The sequence below is a fragment of the Nasonia vitripennis genome, chromosome 1, assembly GCF_009193385.2.
Source record: "Nasonia vitripennis strain AsymCx chromosome 1, Nvit_psr_1.1, whole genome shotgun sequence".
Lineage (NCBI taxonomy): Eukaryota > Metazoa > Arthropoda > Insecta > Hymenoptera > Pteromalidae > Nasonia > Nasonia vitripennis.
The window spans coordinates 10,194,592-10,207,059 of record NC_045757.1 but is presented as its reverse complement, the minus strand read 5'-3'; the positions used below and the strand labels follow the sequence as shown (position 1 = coordinate 10,207,059).

General features: G+C 35.6%; 1 protein-coding gene across 2 annotated transcripts; it reads right to left on the bottom strand.

Annotated features, from left to right (window-relative positions):
• Positions 1 to 284: 284 nt before the first annotated feature.
• Positions 285 to 12,229, bottom strand: LOC100119438 (roquin-2). 2 transcript variants are annotated; one of them, XM_001603167.6, is made up of 14 exons: positions 11,970 to 12,229; positions 10,490 to 10,652; positions 9,983 to 10,193; positions 9,305 to 9,523; positions 9,043 to 9,218; positions 8,538 to 8,871; positions 7,686 to 8,117; positions 7,217 to 7,599; positions 6,902 to 7,113; positions 6,699 to 6,814; positions 6,475 to 6,616; positions 6,322 to 6,391; positions 6,055 to 6,246; positions 285 to 5,881 (listed from the first exon to the last, which is right to left on the bottom strand). In XM_001603167.6, the coding sequence occupies exons 2-14, from the start codon at positions 10,649 to 10,651 to the stop codon at positions 5,765 to 5,767; spliced, it is 2,766 nt and encodes a 921-aa protein (XP_001603217.2). In that variant the 5' UTR covers position 10,652; positions 11,970 to 12,229; the 3' UTR covers positions 285 to 5,764. The 2 variants fall into 2 exon arrangements, with proteins under 2 accessions (XP_001603217.2, XP_016842669.1); XM_016987180.2 differs by lacking the exon at positions 11,970 to 12,229 and adding an exon at positions 11,670 to 11,798 and having other exon boundaries at positions 2,758 to 5,881.
• Between the last annotated feature and the right edge of the window lie 239 nt (positions 12,230 to 12,468).

The following is a 12,468-nucleotide window of genomic DNA, read 5'->3' as shown; positions in this document are numbered from 1 at the left end:
GCGGTAAATTTGGATTTTGCGCGGTAAAACGCGCGATGATGGGCCTGCGTCGCGTTGATCGTGTGAGATTATTTATAGTTTGGTTGGATTACCGATGCAACGTGGAAGATCGTTTCGCCATGTTGCAGATAAAAGACTCTCGTTTTAGATTTTTAAAGGCTCGTTAAGAATAGTTGTAATACAATAATGATTAGCTGTTGATAAAATAATTATCTTTAGCCATCTGCGTGTTTCAGGTTGCTAGGAAGAGGGTAGTGCAAAAGTAAATTTATTAAAGCCAGTACTATTGAGTATATAAATATATTACACTTTCGATCGTATTACATTTGTTGCAAAGGAAATACAGAGAAAACGAATATTCGACGCCATCGGATGCGAGAAGAAACGGAACGACTCGTCGCATCAACGAAAGTCACGAACGGAGTGAGCTTTTTAAATTACATCGTCTTACACTCGATATTTTACTCTTCATCATCTTCCATCCTTATTATTTCTTTTAGTTCACAGTACAAACTTGGCTTTGTCACGATAAATATATCTATGTAGTGTACTCCGTCGTCTCTTCGAGGCCGAGAAAATATTGCTGCCCGTAACTATACATGTACTCCTCGTCCAAGTGCATAATATGTATTTACAATTCGGTTACGAGTGAAAAATTCGCGCGATCTATACAGCACATAGAATATACAAAAAATCATGGTAGAATCCGATTTAAAAAGAGTAACAAATAATAGAAACTTTTGCTTTGATACTTCATTCGATTCGTGATTATTAATCGGGTTCAATGGAACGGATACGGCGAGTAAAACGAAAACTTAGAGTACACTGTGTAGTTAAAAAATTGATTCACAGCATTGATCTCCCAACGACTCTTTCCTCTCGAACTTCAAGAGCACAGATTGTGATAATTATTGTTGTCGTCGCTCGTACGGGTAAAAGTCGTCGTCGCTACAAATCGCACGCTATATTAGATAGAAAAACATGATTTCTATAGACATCCGAACAATACAAAATTTCGATATTCTTCCCCTCTTTCGTTATGGTACGCTTCATTTTTCAGGCAGTAATACGAGCAAACGTTGTTGGCTATTTTATTATTGTTATTTTGTCTTTCACGGTCAATAATGGAAACGTTACTTTAATAAGATTTTCTCGATTCTCGATGATTGGCTTTCGTTATTAGAGTGAATGTTTAAAATTGTACAGGTGAATTTCATTTAGTAAATTTATTCGCCAAACAACAGAGTTACTGAATCTCCCAAACAATTTCCTATTTTACAGGCGAATGTGCACATTGATCAATGGAATCGGAACTCACGTGAAATCGATTTCGAGTTAATTCGCAACGGATTAAAAAATCAGTTTGGAGCAATACAAATTATCTTTTTCACTCAAAATCAAATTCATTTATTATCATGTTCATAGTAGCTGTATAAATAATACACAAATATTAAAGATACATTAATATTTACGTATTAAATATTTGATTAGTAGCAACTGACAAAAAAAAAAACGTCTCCACACTGCTCACGAGACTTTCGTTCTTCTTACGGTACAAATGGTAGAATATAAGTGCAACTTAAGACGAGACGATTCTTTTCTTTCATCCGCTATTACGAAGCGCTTCGTTGTAGTATAATAAAAAGAGACATAGTTGAGCAACGTTATCGCTGAAAAATCACATATGGAAGTATGTGATTCATCTGGTACAAATGAAATGGTAATTTTAAAACCGCTACATTGCAATAGCGCAATTAAGCTCGTCTTTACACGAATTTTAACGAATTTTTCGCTACTACAATGAAAAAAATTACGAGACGAGAATTCGACATGACTCTACGATGGATGGTAAAATGATCATCTTGTTATATTTCGCTAGCATTTTTCCAGATTGTTTTGTAAAAAGTCGCATACCGACATGCATATATATATATATATGCATATACTTGCGGTACGTCGTTTAATACGCGTTCAAGTAAAGAAGTTCCGTCGTTTTCTTTTCTTTTTTTTAATCTTTTGAAGCGATCTTTATACGCGAACGCGTCGGTTTCTATAATTCTTTTTTCTTTTTTTCTCTTTTCCCGTTATTTTATTTTATACCATTAACACAGATACGCGCGTATCATTTATCGTCGTACATATATAAAGTGACATGTTTAACATGCAATTAATCTGAAGCTCGCACAAACAGTATTGCTGCGCTTTTTACTTCCCATTGTTTACACAGCCCTCCTTACTTTTATATTTATTATTAATTATTTTTTCTCTATTTTTCAGTCTACTTACTCGGCATACGCATTATATAATTTGTTCTCCCTGGTGGAACGTTCTCTTCGACAGTTTAGCATTTTTGTAGGTTCAACAGTTTTGTGGATTTTCATAGAAATTTGCAAAATTACATCTAATAGTAACATAAGTAGCACAACCTTAACAAATTTTGTGTTCCTCACTACATAGTACACATGTAGGAAAATAATATTACTCAACGTAAAAAACAGAATTTGTTGCGTTACTGTAACAATTGACAATAAAATTACGCAGGATCTGGTATCGATATAACTTGTGGTTTAGTAACTATTACAATACTTTGTGTCAGTGTATTGTATTGAATTCACATTTGATACATATTTTATTACCAATTTTTATTTCAGTTATAATATATAACTTAACAAAGAAAACTTACATCCGCCAGGGATAAAAAAGGGAGACGAGTGCGAGTGAAGTGACCAAGTACTTGCCATGTTAAGAGATTCAGTGTAAAAGTAAGCAACATTTATATTAAAAAAAGAGAGAAACATACTCTTACAAGTGGAAACGTAAATACAAGAGATATAAATCGAACGATAACAAGCTTTCAAAATACGGTTTCTTTCGCAATTAAATAATTAACGAGAAAAAGAAACTTTTTTCTTCGCGCTACAGTCTTATTTCATTTTCTTCGAGTATAAAAAATGCATATTTCAGCTTTCTTTATGAATCTCTGATAACTGTAGAGAGAAGAAAAAGTTGAATTTGACAAATCAAATGGATGTCATTGCACCGTTGTCTTTTTGCCATAAGAAATTAATTATGTTCTAGCAAAACATTTCTTTATCTATAATTTTTATTATTTTCTCTTCACCGTAGAGCGAAAAAAAAGGTTCGGAAAAAATTGTATCTCTTTTGTATATTGCGTGAACTTAAAAAATAATAATGCCAATAAATGTATCTAGGTACTACACGCCAATATATATTTTTTGTCTACTTGAAGGCAAAGAAAAATATCGTGCCAGAACATATTCAGTTTCTCCAAAAAGGTATAAAAATAATCCTACGCTTTCACGATCGACGATTTGCCAGCTCCAAATATCTGGTGATCTCGTAAAAAGTCTATCAACACTTCCAATAAAACTGGAATCCATTATACAATCGGCTATACATTATGTATCATATAAAAAAAAACTAGAGTCAAATAAAACATAATTCCAATTTGATAGTTTTTTTGCTTTTTCCTTTGGCGCGAGGTTACGAACGCGTCCTTGCACAAAGAAAAAAATTAAACGAATCGATCAATTCATGAACTGCGTAAACTCGAAAACGTAATAAGAAAAATAATATATAATCTTTCCAAACAAAGTAAAATAACAGAAAAACAAAAAGGGTAAAAAGCGAGTATATCAGTTGCCTGACAAGATGGATATTTTTTGTCCCCTGTATGTTGTGAAATTGAGGAAATGAAAAACAAATGCAGAGCTCCGATTCGTAGTGTAGTAAAGTAAAAAATTTTTCCTATCTTAATTGCGCGGGAAGCCAATGTGACTCTATATAGATATTCTTAAACAATTATATTCCGCTTGAAAGCAAAGTTCTCAGAATTGAACTCGATTTTCAAACATAACAGATAAAGAAAAAAGAACATAGAATTTGTAAAAATGATTGGGTTTCTCTCTCTCTCTCTCTCTCTCTCTCTCTCTCTCTCTATCTGTCTCTCTATTGAGTAATTACATACAATTGTAATTTTTTCATTTGCAATTGTGAGTACCAGTCTTTATCATTATATATATATATTTTTTTTTTCCTTTTATATTTATAGAATAAGAGAAATGCTTTGCTCCTTTCTAGGCACAATAAACAATGTTCTTCTTTACACGATAGTAACGACGAAACGTTTTCGCTGTTCTTAACGTACCATGAATTGCGAAAAGATTTCGCCTTGAGAAAAAAATCATGCCATCATATAACAAATACATATACCATTCATCTACGTATCCATCATATTCATCTTTGATTGTATTGAAGATAATAATATAAGGTGAGCATTATTATTATTTCACACAATTACGAAAAATATAATTCAACGTAGAATGAAACTAATATATTAGTATGGTGGCTAAACTATTTTGTATAACCAAATTCTTAAAGAAAATTTTTTGCGCTTTTTGTTCGTATGTTATATATAAACGTATGAATTTCTCGTAAGCAAGACCGTAAGAAGTATTTCTTTAGAGGATATCGCGAGTGCACGAACATTATTATGCCTAGTGCACAAAGAACGACTTAATTTACTCCAAATGTACTGTTTCTTTAATTAACTATATAGTAATATGCGAATCTTTCTATAAAGGTAGTTAATTTTTTTATTATTTTTTTATTTATATAGAATCGAGGCGACCGAGACCTTGAAATTTGAGGACTCAAATCGTTTATCATTTATAAATTGTATGTATTTCGTTTTTATATAAAAACAATAAAAATTTGTCTTTTAATAAAACTAAAAAAAACAATAGACCAACACAAGTGAATAAGAGGCTTTTTAAAATTGTAATTTTTAAAAGCACTCATCTGAAATATACGTTTGCTTTTTCGTAAGAAACCACAAACGTAAGTTTTCTTCTAAAATTTCAAGATCTCCTTTAAACACACTTAGATTCTTCGATTGCTAATATTCTCAACATTTATATGCTTTTTTCTCTACATAAAACGTATTTATATTTTCGCGAAACCTTTTGAATCCAGGTCAATTAACGTGTGTTTCTTATCGTCTCCCAAAACATATCGAAGCGATATCAATGAGTTTCGCCCTACCTGCACAGATATATAAATAAATATACTACACTCTGTCATGTTTATAAAACACTGACGATTAATTTCTGTTAAATTTTAACAAATCTCCCCTTTTGCCACACCACCCGCGTGCATATTTTGTTTTTGCAAAACAATTTCATATCATTTTTATCGGACTATATAGACTATTTTTTCAATGACTACGGAGAGACACTCCCTCGCCTAAGGATCCTTTTTACGGTTAGGACCACCGGACTCGAGAATGCAATACAATTATTAACATTCCAAATTGTCACAGCTGCTTTGTTCTTGTTTTTTCATTAAATCTTGCCATATAGTTCATCGTGTCTCTACGTCTCCGAACTACGAATCTCTGGATACATAATATCGTTTAACCTCATTGAGGTTGTCATCATTATATGTAGTCATAGCGAGATTCGTACTTCGATTCGCAGAAGCAGTAGTATAGCGGAATTTTCGATATGAGAAACCGAAAAATAGAAGTTACGGGTACATATCATCGCCATGATACAGATTCTGCAGGATTCTCAAGACTATGTACAAAGAAAATAAACACTCGATCTAAACGCGTATATACTCCTACAAACCCACTCTATAGAATAAATTTTGACGAAGAAAACAATAGCAACACAGAGTACAATAACGTACTAGTTAACTTTGATATCTAAGGGTTTGCGAGATCTGATTCTGGGATTTACTATCACTTCTTCACCTCCTCCTCTTTGGACCAGCGCTCTTCTTGCTCCTGCAGCTCAGACTCCCATCGCAGCTCGAATTCTCGCATGTCATTCGCTATGTCAACTTCGTAGGTGTCCTCCTTTAATCGAAGCAAAAGCATAGTTTAAATAAATATTATTAGTATTCAAATGAAAATAACTTTAATACAATTCAATTGAATAAATCAGTTACATAAAATGTATGCATTAGGGCTGAAATATTAAAAATCTCTATTTTCATTAAATTATTAGAAATATTCGACTCATCTCTTACCTCTTCAGCTTTAAAATCCCTATTGATACTTTGATTATTCAACGGATTGACGGGGGGTTGAATCCAAGCCATGTTACTGTATGGACTCCAATTGCACACATCCTTTTCCTTCTCTCTGATCCCGGCTTCAATCATTTGCAGTTCTTGCGCTAATCTCTCGCCTTCGCTGTACGTCGCTCCTTGAGTAGCGAGCTGTGTAATACAACGTAAGTTATTATTTTAAATACGAGATATCAAAACAAGTTATGTTGTAAATCTTTTACTGACCTTCAAATCATTAATTTTTTTCTCTAAATTTTTCAACTGCTGCTTAACTTTTTGCGATTCAATTATTAAACTGAAAAACAAGTTGAAAAATAAGAAACTAGTCTTTTTAAACTAAGAGGATAAAATGTTTATTTCGTATTTCATTACACTTACTCTTTAGACATGCAATCTTGACGAGGTATTTGCATTTGAGAAGCAGTTTCTGGTAGATTTCGGTTGAGGGTAATGTAAGCATCATTGAGACCTGAATTGGAGATTTGTTGCATTCCTCCATTCGTGCCAATAGCAGTGAAAGCTATGTATAAATAAGATTAAGTTAAATTTCTAATAGTCAATGAATCTGTGCATCTACTATTTTCAAGTAAGAAATAACATACGTTGATTGTAAAATCGGGAAGCCATAGGACTAGATGCTGGAACAGGTCTTAGAGTGGAAATCGAATTCGCAACACCATCATTGTATAAGCCATTTTGCTGGACGCCATTTGTTGGTCTATTAATAAAAATATTTATATATTTATAATATAGTTGCATATAAATTAAATGATCTAAACAAGTATATTTATTAATAAAAACAAACCTTAAAATAGATTTCGACAGTCTAGAAATCGGACCGTATTTGTTAGCAGATGAAGCATCGAAAGGTATAAATTCATCGTCGTACAGTATAGAATCATTGCAGATAAAATTATTAGTGAAGTTGATATTCCCTGGATTAGACTGATTTGTAGGTGCATTTGTCCATATAGAAAAATTCGGGTACAGCGAGTCACTTTGAATGTCATAATAATTCTAAAAAAAATATTCAAATCATCGTAATTGCTGACTTTTTAATATTCAAATACGATATTAACATCTAAAGTCCAAAGCTAATCAGAATGAATACGTTACTTACTGCTTTCATCTGCGACGGTGCCTGCTTGCTAACCATGTTTTCCAGCTGATTGATGATCTCCATCCTACGTTGCAACAATACCGCCAGTGTCTTCGCTGCAGTTCGACTTTTCTTGTTGTTATTATTGTTGTTGTTAGGAAAAACAGTCTGCATGCCAGGGCCGATCTGCGTAGGGTCCCAGAGGTGGAGATTAGCGGCAGCGTAATCAAGAGATCCAGTACCAGTAGGCACGATGTAATGGCCGCATTGAATGTCCTTTTGGGGTATTATTCGAGAGACATTTTGCGTTCCAGGTAGCATATAGTTGGTCAAGGAGCCGATAAAGTTCTCATTGTTAGCGCTAGTATGCTGAGCTTGATTACTCTTATTTATCTGATTAAAATCTAAAAATATAACCAAGATACATTTTTACATCTTACTTTTACTCTGCAGATGTTGAACAAGTAAAAAAAACTGAAAATATACTCACTCTCTCTATGTGAATTATCATGATTTTTGTTAAAATTGTTTGTTGCGTCCTTGCACTGCTTAAATCCTTTATTTGTACCGCCTCCACCGCCGCCTCCTCCAGTAGTCACAATCAAAGCCTTTTCACTTTTCACATCGGCATTGCCGTTGATCGGCATACTACTCCTGGTACCAAGCTTGCGATTCTTTGAGCGATATTTGTCAAGCTCGAGATCGCTGTGAGCAAAAGTGCAGCTAGTGGCTCGGGGACAGGAGCCCCTTAGTGCCAGATCTCTACACATACTCACTTTGTATTTAGACTGACTGCTATTATGGGCTCCGTCTTGCGATTTGCGGTTACCGTGCTGCTGTATGAACTCTACCAACGCACTCACAACGATTTTTATGGCTTCCAAGGCTGAACGACATTCTGTCCATGATGGTGGTTCTGATTCTATTTAATTAAAAGTGAAATATATTTATTTAAATTCGCGCTAGAACAGTTTTAAAATTTACCACTCATTATTTGTTTCTTTGTTTTTTTTTTTTATTATAAATCATGAGATCAAATAATAATTGTGTATTGATAAAAGAAATTGAACATAACTCAATGAAAAACAATACGAAATTATCTTGTTTTTGTACATATCGATTTTATTAATAAAATAAACACGAGACAATGAATTCGTGCAATAGATATTTAAGTTGTATCATTTCATTTTACTTTAAAGTTTAATATTGCTTTAAATGTACCACGAAATAAATTTATAAATACTTTAACACACATTGCAAGATACTTTCGTCACGACCCACTTAGTTTATACGTTTGTCTAAAAAAAACTTTGTGTTTTAAATTAATTCTCAAGCAACGTACCTGGACTAGGATCAATAGAAGCGAGAAGTTCAAGCTGGGGTCTTAAGCTGCTGAGCTGCCCAGGGTCAGGTGTGCGTTGAAGAGCTATGACGAGTTCTTGCACACTTTGGGCAAAGGACTGAGGCGTCTGCAATTTATCGATGATGCTTTGCATGTGCGACTTATGGCCAGTATCGCCGTAAAGTAGGGCCGACCACTGATCTGGAGCGATGCGCAGCCCAGCCTCCGTTGCGATTTGCACAATCTGAGCATCATGTTCGCGACGCAACGCTTCGTAAGTGCGGAATTCCTCCTTTAGCTGCATTAGCGACGAGTCACCCTCGCGCTTGGAAACCTATTTTTGAAATATACATTTTCATCAGCTTACAGTGTATGTAATTTTACAGATAGAAGTAAACGCTTGACTTATTTAAGGCGACAAGATTATTATAAACAGTTCTCTAAACATTCCTAAGATATTTTAAAACTGATTTTATAATTTTAGAAGGAATTCTAGCGAACAAACCTTGAAACAGCTAGCTCTGTAGAGAAGCTGGACCACATGGCCAATGCTGGTTTTTGAGGCTTGGGGAAAGTGTGGTTCTAAGCGCTGGACTACGAACATAACTAGCACTTTTCGGGATAGAGCTGATCCATCTTCGAGGGCTAAAAGCACAAGCTTCAACACCTCTTCTTGCATACCTGATGGATTATACGATAAAATATTTTTTGTCATAATCATAAACCATCTGTTGATTATATCTAAAAAATTAAGAACATCATTATACCTGGCCCAAGAAATTGACATCCTCTAGCTCGAACAGCAGCCCAAAGATTGGCACTAAGCTGCTGGGGATTTTGATGTTGCAAAATTAGTTCTGTAACTGATCTTTCTCCTAAACTTCTTGCAGCTCTTATGGCTCTTGCTCTTCCTTCTGGTTCTACAAGTTGACACCCAACCAAAGTCACAAGTTTCCTTTGCATTGGCCTAGATACTAAACCAATGCCTGGAAATAAAAAAAATTGAAGTTTAGCATTTTTTATTAATATAATTATTATTTTTTGTTAAAAATAATTAGTATTGAGTAGCTAATGGTTGACAAAATTATTTAATTTCAAGAAATTTTTAAGAAACTTAAATGATTTTTTGCAATGCTAAATTATTCTGCTAGCTGTTACTTTTTTGTACAGGATAGTACATCTATACAGTAGGCAGAGTGAATCATGGATGATTCATATGTGTTATAAATACAAATGTTCTTAACTTGAATACCTAAATAAATTGTTTCTAACAAGTCTTATCAGAATTGATTGCTTTTACTCAGTGAATATGTAAAAATATTCTCAAGCATTTATATAAATGCATGGAATGCAAAACTTTTTATCTTTTATAAAAATGATGAAAAAATTTAAAAGTAAATTTTAACCAAACGCAATCTAATAATAAAAAATATAAATATGTTTACCTGTAGCATTGTTAGGTGTGGCTTGGCATGGTTTGAGGTACAGTGCAAGTTCCTCAATACAACGCTTGGCCACCAGGTAATGGGTGAAATCTTCGGGGGATAGAAGCGCTTGAAATGTTGTCGCTGCATTGTTGCTTGGTACAGAGTTGCCCACTAACTGCAGTAATGCTTCATTTACTGGTAGCTTTTCGATCTCTGTGTTGATAGCACTCTACAAAGAATTGGATAAAAAAATTTAGCATTAAGTAATCTTATCAAGATTAGCTTGTTTCTGATTATACAACTTAAGTAGGTGTACAGGTGTACAGGTCTTCTATTTACAATTGTGTAACATGTAGATTTTACTATTTTGTTGTGTTCATTAAAACAATAATAAGAGTACGACAGGTGCATTAATAGTCTTCTATTGTACAACCGGCTATTCTAGGTTGGAACTTTATCAGACAACCTTGCAGTCTTTAAATACACAGCATTAAGTTTATATAAAGTATTAATTGTTTAACAAACCTGATCAAAAGGGCATTGTTTCCGATGAAGATTGGCCAAGCAAGTGCGGCATATTGTGTGTCCACATCCTAAAGATATAGGCCCACGAATAGCCACATCAAAGTCATGACAACAGACAGGACAAGAAAGAAACTCAGTCCACTGTGGTGCCTGTATTGGCATTCTGCAAGAAGAAACAGAATTTGTCATTTCATGTAAGACATTTTTTAATTTTTGTTTTGCAGACATCATTTAATATCTTATGTAAGAAAAGCAGTTTGATTTTAATTTCAAGATGTAATCCAGAATTGGCTTATCTATAATTCAAAAACAAATGAACGATTAGCAAAAAAATATATCATCTTGTGTAATCTCTTGAATAACACTGAAATACATGTATAATTAACATGTATATAATTGACTCCGATTATTTTAGACCCCATGGCCAAATGCACTCACACGTAATTTACAAAATCTAGCTCCATAAATAAAAGAATATTATTCTCTTCTGTCAATTCTCTACTCATTCTCCTCATCAGACAGTATCGCATTCTCCCTCACTATAAATATCGCCAGCTTATTTAAAAATATTGCTAGACAAACAAACACACAGATACACACACACAAAGCTTTGAGGAATCTCTCCCGATAAAAGCCTATTTCTGCTAATCCCTCATCGGCTACAAAAATAAACCTGCAGCATCTCGGGCAGCTGTGCCCACAACATCATCCCATATGCGCGCAGCAGCTAGAAAGTGCTCTATTACTTATATATGTGTATGTATATATGTGCGGATCGACGAGTCGCGATCGCGCACGGAAAAGAGAGAGAAAGAGAATACGTTAACGCATCGGCGACAGCGTTTTATAATTGGGTCATCCACCAACACGCGTGTCCGAAATAAAAATCGTCCCGGCTGTCGAGGTCGTTGCACAATCCATCGTAAAACGTCGCGGGGGAAAAATCGATGGGTATCCAAGTCGTGGCCACGACGTCCGGACACTCCCTAATGCGCTGCGGTACAGGTGAAATTCGGAGCATCGCGAACACATGACGTCCTCTCTCTCTCTCTCTCTCTCTCTCTCTCTCTCTCTCTCTCTCTCTCTCTCTCTCTCTCTCTCTCTCTCTCTCTCTCTCTCTCTCTCTCTCTCTTGAGTTCACGTAGGCAGGACGTGTGTGGAGCTATATATCTATACTCACGGTATACTACCAGCCTTATTCTACGTCGAAAATATCATGGATAAGCGCACCGCTGATAAGCAGAACGCGAAACGAAACACATAAGTATCGTCGACGAAGTCCCGACAATTGCGTCGCGGGACAGACGTACCTATACGTCGCGCGAGATCTCGCGCACACCACACACAGCGAGTTCAACGCACTCCGCTTATACGACCGTCGTCGTCGTCGTCGTCGTCGCTTATAGTGTGCCCCCCAAGAGCTGCACTACCTACGTATCTATTTGGGTTTAGGAATTTTTCGATATTAGCAAGTTCTTACCTCGTGTTTGCCCACAGAAAACATCACATTAACTATGATAAAATCACTTGGCGGTTCGCGCACGCAATTCTGCCATCAAAAGAGTGGCAAGCTCGCGGACGTCTTGACTTATTCTCGACGATAAACTGACGATGATGGCTCTCCTCTGCACTCCGCAGTCGCGCTGTATCCGTGTGCAGAGCCTATAGTAGCAGATGACGCAGCCGCCGCGAGATTATCTCTGAGGACTCTGAGGACGTCATAGCTCGCGTGGAGAGACTGCCAGAACAATCTGCCGTGGCTTTGCAGTTGGACTAACGGCGCTGCGGTCGAAGATGGCCCGATGGTCATCTGGGAGATGACGAAGAACGAATGAGAGCGAAGTTCGGCTTGGCGCGACGAGATTCGAATGCAGCTTTTCGTCGATTTGCGCTTGTTGGGACGACGGGCTCGTTTTTGGGAGCTTGCGTAACGATGATTATGGCGTTTGTACGGTGTAATTCATACGTAATGAACATTA